The sequence below is a fragment of the Lathyrus oleraceus genome, chromosome 5 (genome assembly GCF_024323335.1).
Source record: "Lathyrus oleraceus cultivar Zhongwan6 chromosome 5, CAAS_Psat_ZW6_1.0, whole genome shotgun sequence".
Taxonomy (NCBI): Eukaryota; Viridiplantae; Streptophyta; class Magnoliopsida; order Fabales; family Fabaceae; genus Lathyrus; species Lathyrus oleraceus.
This window is the reverse complement of record NC_066583.1, coordinates 344,733,794-344,748,996: the sequence shown is the minus strand read 5'-3', so window position 1 is coordinate 344,748,996 and position 15,203 is coordinate 344,733,794. Positions and strand designations below refer to the sequence as shown.

General features: G+C 36.1%; 2 protein-coding genes across 4 annotated transcripts in view; both read left to right on the top strand.

Moving 5' to 3' along the window:
• The window catches only part of LOC127084545 (uncharacterized), an 81,224-nt gene that overhangs the window by 44,463 nt on the left and 21,558 nt on the right, over positions 1-15,203 (top strand). Inside the window, exon 14 of one of the 3 annotated variants that reach the window (XM_051025029.1) lies at positions 41-720. The exons of the other annotated variants lie outside the window; for them this stretch is intronic. Within the exon in view, the coding sequence (XP_050880986.1) occupies positions 41-567 (527 nt within the window). The 3' untranslated portion in view covers positions 568-720. Of the gene's footprint in view, positions 1-40; positions 721-15,203 lie in introns of those variants that run through there. 3 annotated transcript variants of the gene reach the window in all.
• LOC127084543 (uncharacterized) overlaps positions 9,961-15,203 on the top strand; it is a 56,238-nt gene continuing 50,995 nt past the window's right edge. The window contains exon 1 of the mRNA XM_051025021.1: positions 9,961-9,993. The gene's annotated coding sequence lies outside the window, so the exon portion shown is untranslated. The remainder of the gene's footprint in view (positions 9,994-15,203) is intronic.

Here is a 15,203-nt window from a genome sequence, read left to right as displayed (position 1 = left end):
CCCTTTAAGTAGGTATGATTATTATTTTCTATACTTTCAGGGAACTCATCTAAAATAGTAGAAGATTTAAGTTATTCTTTGCTTATCACAAAGGAGCTTGAGCAACTAGTCTCCAAGAAGCATTTGGCTTCAGAGAACTTGTCTCTGTTAACTGATTTCCTTGTTTTGCACCCTTCCCTTCACTTAAAGGACACTTCACTGAGTAATAGATACAAGGGTTGTGCCTACAGTTTATTAGCTCAGCTATTGAAGTTTCTCCAAACTCATAGTGCTGTTGATGCAATGGGCTCATACCGCACCGAATTCGTGGAGCTATTACAAGATGCACATAGCTTTGGTTTTGATAAGGATTGGTTGAATGGTGTTGAAAGACGTGGTTTGTTTCCTGATATACAAGTGTTGGATTCTAAGCAACAGGTTACCAAAGAATTTGAAATGTTGCGTTTCAAGATAGACAATTTAAGTCAATATGTGGAAGATCTTAAGCATCAATTGACATCTTCTGAAACTGTTTTGGAGAGCATCATTCAGAAGGAGGCAGATTTAAGCGCCCCTATTGGCTATTAGACTTTTTTTTTACTTCTTTTCCTTCATGCTTTTCATTGTGAGATCTATTATCCTTCAATATTGTTTTTTCCTTGGGTGTGAAGTTTCATTATTTCTTATTTGAAATGAACTTATAAACCGTCTTATTATGTTTCGGTATTTAAAACTATTATTGATTGTTGTATGATATATTGATGAGGTTATTTTGCCGAATTTTCCTTACAATTTAATTGGAGAATCGATTTTTTTGGGGTACTTTCTAGCAATGTGTTTTGGTGGTAATCAATTTCCACAGTTGCAAGTTGCAGTGGGAGGTTTTTGAAATCTGGTCTATTTTGTTGTGGTAGTCGGTTTCTATAATTGCTAGTGATGATTAAGTTGATTATATTGGCGTATAGTGGTTGTATTTGTTGCTAGGTGTTTATTATTTCCTCCGTTCCAAAATAATTGTTATACTTATACTTTCACACATATTAAAAAAATAAAAATATAATAAATGAATGAGAGAATAGTGATTTTACCAAGCTATCTTTATCAACTATATTCGAATTAACATTAATTCGAAAATAGAAAACACTAAATTCAGAGAATTTTTTTTTTAAATATCCAGAATTTTTAAAAAAATTTCAAAATTAACCATTTTTTCAAAAATATTACACAAATGGGCAAAATTTGCCCTAAAAGTGTACATAGGCGCCACCCTAGTTGGCGCCTATCCTTAATGGGTAGGGCAAGTCGCCACTAGGAGTGGCGCCTACACCCATTCCCATTTTTTTTTTTTTAACATGTTTTATTATTATTATTTTTTAAATATTAGATATTTGATAAATATATTTTTTTTATAAATTATATTAATTTATATTAACACTTATATATAAATAAAATTATTACAAGATATATATATATTAATTATATATATATATATATATTAATTTATATATATATTAATTTATATATATATATATATATATATATATATATATATTAATTTAATTTATAAACAATTAATATTATACACATGTAAATTAATATATATAAATATTTATTTACAAGATATAAATAAAATAAAATTTATATTAACACATATGTATAAATAAAATGAATATTAACACATATATATAAATAAAATGAATATATATATATATATTAATTTATATATATATTAATTTAATTTATAAGTAAATAATATTATTTATAAATTTTTGGGAGAATTAGGGTTAATCATGTTAAGGTTAATCTATCAATTATAATTAGGGTTTATTGATCGGTTATAATCAGAGTTTGGTAGTTATGACCTAATTGAAACCCTAATTAATCAAGTGCGACACTAATTAGGGTTAAGTAGATTGGTGTACAACCCAGATCTTTTCCTATAAATAAAGTGTTATTTCCTTGCATTCGCTTCACCACTATTTCTTATCACTTTCTCTATCAAGTTGAGTTCATGGCATCTCCAAGACCGTCGTCATGGCAGCGAACATCATCAAGGCGCCCGGATCCTGAACAAGTAATCTTAAAAAGGGATGGGCATGTTATTTTTTCGCCTTTGAAACCCCCAATGGAGATGAAGTTTTGGAACATCCGTTCGTTGGACCAACTAAAAAGGTCCTTGATGTCTTGGTTAGAGGGAGATTACCAACCTGGTGAAGTCATAAGAAGGATTCAGAGGCTTAGAACAAGGTTCTCATTTGAAACTGGAGAAACAATACGTTGGTGGGTTGAAGTTGAAAGCGACATTGATTGCATCCAAATGATGCATGGATCAGACGATATAGTGTTAACTGTTGTAATTTCTTAGATTTTAATGGTTGTCTGTCATGTTGTTGTTGTATTTGTTATTGTTCTAGCACTTGTTCTTGTTTTAGTACTTGTTTTTGTTCTAGTGTTTGTTTTTGTTTCTCAAGTAATTGGTGTTGTAATGTTAGATGTTTGTGTTTGTTGTTCAAGTGTCATCTTCTATTTGGAATAAAAAGTAAACTTTAATGATAAACAGCATTGGTACACAGATTTATGAAAATGAAAACTAAGTTGTGGAACTAGATCCACGATATGGACATTTGTTCTTATTATGCCCTAGTTGTCTACATATGCTACACTTCCTCTGCATTTTCTCTGTGACGCCCATTTCAGTTCTAATGCGCCTGCTATTTGGGCGACCACTTTTATTCCGCCGCATCGATTCGTTGTGCCAAACAATTTCCCCGTCATACTCTGGCCAATACGCCTCCAATGCTACCACCGGAAAGGGATTGTCGTATACATTGAGCAATGTTGCAACTTTGTAGATTGGAGACACTAGCGATAATGCATCGAAGTGGCTGTGTGAACACGCTGCAATGACATGGGAACAAGGCATACGATAGGCCTGAAATTGACCACAGTCGCACCAACGGTCTGGTATTAGGACCCTATACTCTTGTCTGGGCAGCCCTTGGTTGTGGTCAATTGTTTCCTTGACACTAAAAGTGTGGCCATGGCGGTCGAATTCCGTAACCCGATGGCTGTTGGCTTTGGCAGATTCCTGCCTCATAAACTTCATGCAGGCATCACTATATACTTGACTCGTCTGCAACACTTCATTCCAGCGCCTGCCTCTTGTTACGAACAACGTTGCCATCCGAAAATAGGTCGCACTCACCAATGCGGTTACCGAGAGGTTACGTATGCCCTTAAACACACCGTTCATTGATTCCACAAGATTTGTTGTCATGTGGCCCCACCTCACCCCATCGTCGTATGATCTAGTCCACTTCGCTCTGTCGATATTATCGATCCACCTCCCTGCATCAGAATTTGCCAACACTATTTCTCGGCGGTAGTATTGGAATCCAGGTTGGTTTAATGCATACCCCGCGTTTATCAAATGTTGCTTCAAGAAGTTATCCTTGAACTCCCGCATAAAATTTTGAGCAATATGCCTGATGCAGTAAACATGGGTAGACGGGGGGTCATGCCAACCATTTGCTGGATTATTGTATGCACTGTCTATTGAAGCGTGCCTGTCAGAAATCACACAGATGCCAGCTTGTGGAGTCACGTGCGTTCGGAGATTCTTAAGGAAGAAACTCCAAGCAGCAGTCGTTTCTCCTTCTACCAATGCAAAGGCTATTGGGAAAATATTAGAATTGCCATCTTGTGCGACCGCCATCAGTAACGATCCTTTGTATTTCCCATACAGCCAAGTTCCATCGACTTGAACAAGTGGTTTGCAGAATGTGAACCCGATGATGCAGGGACGGAATGCCCAGAAAAGTCTATGGAAAATTCCATTACCTTCTAGACGAGTTCCGTCAGGGGATTGTGCAGGCAAGGTCTCCATTATAGTAACCGTCCCAGGTGAGTACAATCGTAGTGCAGCCAGGTAGCGTGGTAGTTGTTTGTATGATTCCTCCCAGTTACCGTATACCAGTTCAATTGCCTTGGTTTTCGCTAACCAAGCCTTTCTGTATGACGGTGTATATTTGAAAACAGCCACACAATGGGAGATAATTGTTTTCACCTTCAGTGACGGGTCAGCCTCAACTAGAGGTAATATGGAATGGCAGATCATATCATGGCTAAGTTTGCGATGATCCTGTGCCATGTTGGTGTTGACGCAAATGTGAGCTTGAGATATGGACCCTATCACCCACGCATTATGTTTCTTCTTGTACGATGCCATCAACCTATACCCACACTCCGGATTTTTGCATACAATGACGTATCTTTCCGGATTTGATTTGATAACATCGTAGTCAACACAATTTTTCAAGTGCCAGTTCTTTATTGCTAACAGACACTCTTCCTTGGTCCGAAATTGGTCACCCTTCTTTAAGTCCTCATAAGACCTCATATATGGGTTGTAGAACATATCTGATGAGGGCTCATCCTCGCCCAAGTTAAGTGTTGTGAAGTGCGTAGGCGGTGAGTAGCGTTGCGCTATAGGTATTTGAGCTTGGTCTTCGTCTTCAGAATGACAGTTCACCAAGTCATCAACCACGTCTTCAGCATCATCAACCACATCGTCTTCAACGTGGTGCTCAACATCTTGTTCGTCATCAATCACAGGATCAATAACCTGTGATTGAATATTCTGAGTTGATTGAGGTTGTTCCAACACAATGTACAACACTATGTATTCGTAACCAGAGTACTCATGGTTACGAAGCATGTATTGTGTCTCCATGTCATTTTGAATCAATGACTTATAAAACTTGACAGAGTTGTTTTCTGGAAAAAAAAGGTTGTTGATAAAAAATTTGGGACACGGGTTGTCTTAGTTTGGACTCAATCTTCCTTTTCAGGTAAGAGAAGTCAGCTCCTCTATTTAGACAAAAACGAGTGCATTCGGTGTTTCTAAATAGGAAGCCAGACATATCACATTCATAAGTCTCACCATTGACGTGAGCTTTGATTTTGTATTGTGATGAAGATGCCATGTTTTGTGAAGATATTGTGAAGGTTTTGTGAAGGGTTTGTGAAGATTTTGTGAAGGTTTTGTGAAGGTTTTGTGAGGGTTTTGTGATGATATTGTGATGGTTTTTTGAAGGTTTTGTGATGATATTGTGAAGGTTTTGTGAAGATTGCTGTGAAGATATTGTGAATACCTTTGTGAAAATGTGTGTGCATATTTATACTGCAAGATTCCGACACATCTTTGCATGCATGTCTTCAACCAAGCCTTCCCCAAGAGAAACGCATGCAAAACTTGGACACGTGTAAAGCATGCAAGAAACCAAGTCTTCCCCAAGAGCAACGCATGCAAAACTTGGACACGTGTAAAGCATGCAAGAATCTTGCAGGCAAGGTGGAACTGCATGCATGTAATAATTTTGACACGTCTACTGCCTATCCATCAAATGTATTCTCCACATAGTCTGAACTTAGTCTCAGCTTTAGCTTTGCTTGCACCAAAAACTTAAACTTCTTGAACTTCCAATACTGAATATCACACTTCCAATACTAAACTACCTCTTTTTTCCATTATGTGTTTAAACAACCTGATTAATTATTTTAAATAATATTCCCACGCATGCCTGAATAAATATTAAACAACCTCATTTATTCAATTTTATTTAAGCTTAATTATTTATTTTAAACAACCTGATTATTTATTTTAAACAATATTCCCACGCATGCCTTCCACGTGTCCAAGTTTTGCATCATCAGATTCCACCAAGTCTTCCCCAAGACAAGACAACTCCCACCTAGTCTGCACCAATGCATGCCAACACTGTAACACCCCGATAATAATAAAATAATTGTTTAAATTAAGTTAATAATTTATTTATTAATTTAATTAAAATAATTGGAAATTTTATTATTATTATTATTTTTGGATTATTATTATTATTCAGAAAGTATATAAGTTGGAATTTAGAATAATCCCATTTTTGGTAAAAAGGTTATTTTCACGTGAAAAGGGAAAAGAGGCAGAAAAGGAAAAAGGGCAAAAAAGCCAAAGAACGAAGGTTGAAGGAAGGGAAAGCTTGGAGCTCAGAGACTGCCGGATTAACTCAAATAACGCATACGCACAAATTGACAAATCATCAAAACTAAATTGATAGCAACAATGACTTCAATTTCATCAAGGTCACTGCTACTAAGCTCATCACTAGCATAGTTAGTCTCCATCTCATTATCCACTCAACTAGATGAACCTATATTATCAACATCATTCAAAACATTTTTTGGAGTGTGCTTGTGCTTCTTTGCAACATATTTTGCCCTACCTTTTTTGCCATTTTCATCACATTCTTTATCAATTATGATCAACATATAAGTGCAGTACACATTTCATTTCAATGGCATATTTATAAATTTTATGAACATCTTTATCATTGACCATTCTCTTGTATTTTCTCTCGTCATTTTCATATCACCATAACCTATATTTTGAATGATCAAGATCACTAATCTCTTTCAATATACTAGTAGCTTCATATAAGCTCCACTTATTAGGATCATAGTCATCTACTGCATGTTCACGTCCCCTTTTGTAACAAAACACACAGTTCCTAATACATCTAACCTATAATGAAAATTCAAATTAAAACTCATCCCTAAAAAATTCACTGATGATTTTCAAGAACAAACACCAAAAAGATGAAAGAAACCAACTTTACCTCAATCACAAGTTCCATTCGTCTACCATTGTCAAATAAATGGTAAACATGGATAATGGATGAAACCTGTGTTCCTTTCGTCTTCCTTAATCGTCTATCTCATTGGAATGATGTTTTCTTCTATCTCAATCACAAATTCCCTTCGTTTACCACAGTCGCCTCCCTTTGAGATTCAAATTCTTTCAACCCTAATTATAAGGATTATATATGAAAGACTATTTAGAGAATTTTTGGGGAAAACAATAAAGCAAAGTCATATCAACAATTGGAACTTAAAAAAATTAAGTCTTGTCATAATCATTTGCCACGTTACCTTTTTTTTAAGAGATTAATTACTATACACTGTCAATGTAAAAAGTTTTACACCATCGATTCATCAACATCATCTGTTTGTATTACTTTATAGATTTTTAAAATAAAAGTCAAACTTCTTTTAATATTCGACGTTTATGATTAACTGACGGTGTAAAATCGTTTTACACGATCAGTGTATTTCAATTAAATTCTTTTTTTAATAGAATTTAGACGTCAAAAATAAAAATCAAATAAAATTTAATATTTAAAAGTTATTTAACAAAAAAAATATTGGAAAAAAAAATAAAATATCGCCAACTTTACAAACGAATTCTCTATTTAAGTTATATTATTAATTATAAAGTTGAATAGATGGAAAGTAATTAAATACTATTAGTTTAGAAGACAATAAAGAAGAAAATAATTAATGTTATACTATAAAAAAAAATATTTTTCTAAAACAATCTAGAAATTTGTTAATGATATAAATATTATTTAATTTACTAAAACTTACTTGGAATAATATTTGTTTCTAGAAATGTTAATGAAATTGTCGATAAACCAATTCAATTGGGAGTTGCTTAGAGTGACCTAGATTTAACCGCCACATTTTAATGTTTAAAGAGTAATTCAAGCCACCACTTTACTTAAAAAAAAAGAAGGAAAATAATGGGAAGAATCAACCCATAACGCGTAGCATCTTCTCCTCACATTACATTTTTCATTGAAGGTATTATTTGTTTATTCTTCCACACCTGAATCCGATTACCATCCACAAGCTGAAACCATGTTAACGATCTTTACGTTGATAACTCTCTTCTTCATGTAAACGCTTCGTGTGACAACTGTTTGATGAAATGCCTCACCCGGATGTTGTGTCTCGGACTGTTCTGACCATGGGCTATGGCTTTGGTGAGATGTATGATGAAGCATTGCTTGTGTTTGAACAGATGCAGTATGCAGGTGTGGTTCCGAATAAGCTAACAATGGTGAATGCTTTGGCTGCTTGTGCTAGCTCGGGTGCTATTGAAATGGGGATATGTATACATGATATGATAAGCAGGAAAGGATGGGAATTGGATGTGATTTTCGGGACTGTGTTGATTGATATGAATGTCAAGTGTGAGTTTTTGCTTATATAAAGGAAAAGCATGTGTTTACTTGGAATATTAAAGGGCCAGGAGTGGCGAGGAGGCTATTTTGTGGTTTAATAGGATGGAGTTAGAGCAGATGAAGTGACTTTGGTTGCGGTTCTTTCGGCGTGCATAAGGGTCGATTGGTATTTAGTATGTTGGTTGATGGAAATTATGGATTTTTTCCCAATGTGAAACATTATGTTGATCTCTTGGCACGTGCTCGTCAATTGCAAGAAGCTTTTGAGATCATGAGATCTATGCCTTTTGAGCCCACAAAAACTATGTGGTGATCGATGTTGATTGGTTCAAAGTCTCAGGGGAACTTTGAACACCAAAGGCCTGCCACTGAAGTCTACTCCCTTCCCACAACTTGACTGCCAGCAGAATGAAACAAGTGCTGTTTCTCTCTCTTAAACTGAGGCTACTCCCTTCAATGATGTTCCTCAATCCTCTTTATTCTCATTTAACAAACCTTATCTCCATTTTTTTAGTTGAAAAAAAATCATATTGCTATTGTTTCTTGTATATATGATTTTAGAACGGATGGACAGTAGCTAGTGTCTAAGCAAGGACTCACCATGGACAGTGAAGAAAACACCAAATCAGGCAATAAGGTAATAGCATCTCAAGTATCTTTCGAATCAATCCTTGTTTTTAGTGATATTGCTCGACAAAATCCAAATTTCCTTGATCTTGGGGATGCTTATAAGCTAGCTCTCAGTAATAGAGAAAGACAGTTGTCCAGCATGCTTACAGAACATTGGCTTGGGAAATATTCCTTAAGGATTAATGAATATTTGAAGATATTGTTGCCACAATTCTCTGCTGATTTTCTCTATAAGTAGTGAAGAAGCAAAGACTTCTGATGTCTCTAACTCTACTGGAATGCAGTTACTTCAAAAAATGATTTCACTCGAGCGAAATGAGTCTGGTAAGTTTGTCTCTAGACAAGTTGACTCCGGTTGACAAGCTTAAAAGACAAGTTGATCATGATAGGAAACTTAAAGCATACTCATTCATCTTTTTTAAAATTACATTGACCCATTTTTCTTTTATGTTATGTTTCTTTGGTGATCCAATCTATAAAAAAATTGCGTTGGCATATTGATCAATAAATAATCAGAGGTCATATCATATCAATGTCATACCAAAATGCATGAGTATGCTTCTAAGATGTTGACCTCGATTTAAATATTCATAAATATGTGTGCTGGTTATTTTCTAGAAAAACCAAGATTTAAATAATGCCTGACTGTTATATGACTGTTATATACAAGTTAAAATCTTCATTCAACATGTCCAGTATTTTAAATATTCTTACTTCCAAACTACATTCAAATATTTAGAATGAAGGATAAAAAAAGACTCTGCATCATTATAAGATTATTTACAGAGTTTTGTGCACCTGTTGTGGATATTGCTTTCCTAGTGTTTGTTTGTAAAATGCTATTGTGACGTGTTGACACTTGAGATAGATTTTTCTTAATCCAAGTGGTTTGCAAATTTGCATCTGATTTCAGTGTTGTGTGTTCACCATTATTTTTACATTTTTGCTCTTTAGATTTTTCTTTATTCTTCCATTTTTCATGAATTTACACAGTTGTATCCGATTAGTGCTATTTTGAATTTTGTAGAATCTTCTAGTTTACCAGATACTTGAATTGTAAACCCCAAACCATGGATTTCTAGCTAGCTGTAAAGTTTGTCAATAATTGAACCTTTACTTGATACTAAGGATTTTGCTTCAAGTACTGATACTTTACTTTATTCCATCCATTCTTCTTTTTTTATGGAACATAAATTCATCACTACAAGGCAATGGAAGATTCTTTTGATGAAGAACATCAAATACTAGCTACTGCAGATTGAAGAAAGGTGGTTCTTACAGCTTCAACATTTGCTGCTGAAATAAGGTAACAAACAATCATATGAAAGGATTATATTATTAGTTGCAATATCCTACTTCAATTTAAATAATCATATACACATTAAAATTTTAAAGGGTCACTAATACATATATTTATCTATAAATGTTAATGTCTTTATAGTTTTTGTGTACTGCATAACATGAATTGCAATGTGTATTACTCCAAATTCTCTTGATGCTAGCTGTTTCCAAGAAAGGAAAAGATTATTAGAAAGACTTGAGTATGTGCTGCTATAACAGTAAAACATTGATTGAGGTAGTAAACAATCTCATCAATGTTTTTCTTTTGTTACTTTCTCATATTTTTAATTTGTATATGTTGGACTTTCCGCCTTAATTGCGGTCCGTCCCTAGTCGCCTTAATTGCAGCACTTTGCCTTGCCTCATTGCAACCCCTAACACCTTCATTGTGTTAGCTTTGAAGGGGAGGATTTAGTCCCACATTGCTTAGAGATATGGTCTGTGTTGTGTTTATAAATGGGGGCAATCCTCACCTTACAAGCCGGTTTGTAGGGATGAGTTAGGTCCAACCCAAAATTCTGAGATGGTATCAGAGCCTATTCTAGATCAATTGTTGGGCTTCCCGCATCGTCCATGCTTTGGGTTCATTGAGGCCCGGGCGTGAGAGGGTGTGTTGGACTTTCCGCCTTAATTGCGGTCCGTCCCTAGTCGTCTTAATTGCGGCACTTTGGCTTACCTCATTGCAGCCCTATATGATTTCCATTTTCCATTTTCGGTTTTCACTCCATTTTTCTATATGATCAATTATTCATAACTTGTTTGTCAATGATTGAAGCTTTACTTGATACTAAGGAGGTTGCTTCAAGTACTGCCACTTTACTTTGTTTGATTCATTCTTTTATTTTTGGAACATAAGTTAATCACTACAAGGCACATGAAGATTCTTTTGCTGACGAATATTAAATACTAGCTACTGCAGATTGGAGAAAGAGTGTTCATACAGCTTCAACTTTTGCTGAAATAAGGTAACAAACAGTCCCATGCTTGTCTTTTTATTACCATTTTAACCGCATAAATCATATTATCATTTATTAGTTACTCTTTTCAATTAATTCTTAGGTTTTTCAAAAACTTACACAGTTGGGTCCACATACTACGATCTAGCATTTTGTGAACCTTCTAACTTAACCTTATACATGAATTGTATTCAGGGGTGAGTGTTTCCAATTTTGAATTTGTTAATTGTATAAACCATATATACCCAAAATTAAAGAAATTATTCAAACCAAATATTGATCATTGGTTTTATTTATATTTGAACATTAATTGATTACAAATGTGAAAGTGAGAGCAATTGATAGCTACTTTACTTTATATGATCCCTTCCTCTCTTTTTGGATCATAAATTAATCGTTACAATGCACAGGAAAATACTTTTGCTGCAGAACATCAAATACTAGCTACTGCACATTTGAAAATCACATTGATCATGATAGGAAACTTAAAGCATCACTCATTCATCTTTTTTTAAATTACATTGATCCATTTTTCTTTTATGTTATGTTTCTTTGGTGATCCAATCTATAAAAAAAATGTGTTAGCATATTGATTAATAAATACATCAGAGGTTTTTGATATTTGTAAATATAGTGTTAAGAATATTTGTATATCGAATAGTCTCACATCGACTATATCATGTAATTAGTTGTAATCTCTCTATATATAATAAAGTCTCCGTAGTATTTTTCAAAACACACGGTTTATTCAAATGTCTCTTAGTTTCTTGTATTTCAACATGGTATCTAGAGCTTGCTAAGAGGCAATTCTTTCTCGCCGTGCTTTACCAGGTTGACCCACTGTCTTCCAGTGAGATTTTTTTTTTTGCAAACCGTATCATCACTCCGGTTTGCTTCTCACTTTTCAAAATTCTCCGGTAACCTACCAGCAGAAGCGCCTCTTCTGATCCAGCCGTTCCCCACTTTTCATCGGCAAAAACCTCCCCACGTGACAACACGTCCGACGGTCGATCCCGGCAATTTTCCCACCACTCCACTCTCCATATGGCAACTGTTTCAGATTCGATACTCATGGCTACTCCTCATAACTTTACGCCAAACTACGATAATTTCCTCAGGTGGTATCAAAATTATCAGAACTTAGATTCTACTGCTTCGGTAGCACACACTAGTAATTCATCTGCTTGTCTCTCTCAATCATCTTCTCTTGGATCTTGGGTCCTTGATTCTGGTGCGTCTGATCATGTTACCGGTAATAAAAATCTTTTCTCTTCCCACTCTACATCCGGTTTCTTACCTACTATAACTTCTGTCAATGGTTCTCAAACCCGATCCGAAGGGATTGGTACTGTTCAAATTCTACCTTCTCTCTCGGTTACTTATGTCCTCTATGTACCTAATTGTCCATTTAATATACTTTCAGTCAGTCGTTTAACCCGTTCTCTTGATTGTAGTGTCACCTTCAGTAACAATAATGTTACTCTGCAGGATCGGAGTTCGGGACGGACGATTGGTGTCGGATGCGAGTCTCAAGGCCTTTATTACCTCTCCGTGTCATCTCAGACATTCTCGGCCAAAGATTCTCCACTCACTATCCATGCTCAATTAGGTTATCCCAGTCTTTCCAAACTACATAAGTTGGTGCCAAATTTATCGAAAGTATCTAATTTACATTGTGAGTCGTGTCAACTAGGGAAACACACTCGTGGTCAGTTTTCCAATCGAGTCAATAAACGAGCTTCATCCCCTTTTGTTTTAGTTCACACCGATGTTTGGGGTCCCTCGCGTACTGTCTCTACTCTTGAGTCTAGGTATTTTGTCACCTTTATTGATGATTTTTCATGGTTGCACGTGGTTATTTTTAATGAAGAATAAATCTGAATTATTTTCTATTTTTGAACAATTCTATCAAGAAATAAGAGCTCAATTCGGTGTGTCTATCCGTACCTTAAGAAGTGACAATGCCCGTGAATATTTATCCTAACGTTTCAGAATTTTATGTCACACAATGGTATTCATCATCAAACATCTTGCCCTCACACACCTCAACAAAACGGGTTAGCCGAACGCAAAAATTGGCATCTTGTAGAAACCACTCGGACCCTACTTCTCCATGGTAATGTTCCACTTCGACTTTGGAGGGATGCTGTGCTAACGACATGTTACCTTATAAATCGCATGCCCTCATCTATCCTTAACAATAAAATCCTTCATTCAATCCTTTTTCGCAATTCCCCACTTCACCCAATTCCTCCCCGAGTCTTTGGGTCCACATGTTTTGTACACAATCTCTCTCCTGGTCTTGATAAACTATCAGCTCGATTACTAAAGTGTGTCTTTCTTGGTTATCATCGATCCCAAAAAGGTTATCGTTGATATTCACATACTCTACAACGATACCTAGTATCGGCCGATGTTACCTTTTTCGAGTCGGTTCCATATTTCGAGTCCAGACACGTAACTCCAGAACCCATTCAAGAAAGTACCCGCACACCTTTTTGGCAGTTATTAATGTCCCGCCTACCATTATCCCCTATCAGTCTAGGGCTCCTGTCACCCCCCCCCCCCCCCCCCCCCCCCCCACTTCTCAACCACTTCAAACATATCAGCGTCGTCACCCAACGCATGTCGTCCTTGTCTCTGAGGTCGTCCCTGTCCCTGAGGTCATTGCAGACTCTCCTCCGATGCCTCTGACATCACCGGATCTGATCCCGCAACCTGAGTCCGATCTTCCGATTGTCCTTCGAAAAGGTATACGTCAAACACAGAATTCTTCTCCATATTATATTGATTTATTTTATCATCGTCTTTCCCCTTTGCAGTATACTTCTTTGTCTTCTATTTCTATTCCTAAAATTCCAGGTGAAGCATATCTCACCCTGAGTGGAGGCAAGCAATGATTAATGAAATGTGTGCTCTTCAAAGCAGTAGTACTTGGGAACTGGTTCCTCTACCCCATGAGAAATCTTTAGTAGGTTGTCGTTGGCTTTATACAGTGAAGGTTGGTCCAGATGGTAAGATTGATCGATTTAAAGCTCGCTTGGTAGCGAAATGATACACTCAGATTTTTGGATTAGATTATAGTGATACCTTCTCGCCTGTAGCCAAGATGGCATCTGTTAGACTTCTTCTAGCCATTGCAGCCATTCGACATTGGTCTCTTCATCAACTTGACATCAAAAATGTTTTTTTACATGGTGATCTTGAAGAGGAAGTATATATGGAGCAACCACCTGGATTTGTTGCTCAAGGGGAGTCATTGAATATGGTGTGTAGGTTACACAGGTCTCTTTATGGTCTTAAGCAATCTCCGAGAGCTTGGTTTGGCAGATTTGTAGTACAACAGTTTAGTATGGTCCGTAGTGAAGCTGACCATTCTGTTTTTTATTGTCACCCAGCCCAAGGGTGTATTTATCTTATTGTGTATGTAGATGATATTGTCATAACTGGTAGTGATCAGCAGGGTATACTCCAGTTAAAGCAACATCTCTCGAATCAATTTCAGACAAAAGATTTTGGTAAACTTCACTATTTCTTGGGTATTGAGGTAGCCCAATCTAAAGATGGTTTGGTGATTTCTCAGCAGAAATATGCTATGGATATTTTGGAAGAAACAAGTTTGTTGAATGCTAAACCAATTGATACTCCTATGGATCCAAGTGTCAAACTAGTACCCAATCAAGGGGAGCCTTTATCAGACTCAGGAAGGTATAGAAGATTGGTTGGAAAGTTGAATTATCTCACAGTCACTCGTCCAGACATTTCTTTTGCAGTTAGTGTGGTAAGTCAGTTCTTAAACTCCCCTTGTCAGGAACACATGGATGCTGTTATCTGAATTCTGAGATATATCAAATGTGCTCCAGGAAAAGGTCTAGTGTATGAAAATAAAGGACATACTAAGATAGTTGGATACTCCGATGTTGATTGGGCAGGGTCACCCATTGATAGACGATCCACCTCTGGGTATTGTGTACTTGTTGGAGGAAACCTTATATTCTGGAAAAGTAAGAAACAAAACGTAGTTGCAAGATCAAGCGCTGAGGCAGAGTATAGGGCCATGACAATGGCAACATGTGAACTTATTTGGTTAAAACAGTTGCTCAAGGAACTTCGAATTGAATAAGCAAGACCAATGACACTTATTTGTGATAATCAAGCTGCATTGCACATTGTTTCAAATCTAGTCTTCCATGAAAGGACCAAACACATTGAGATAGAC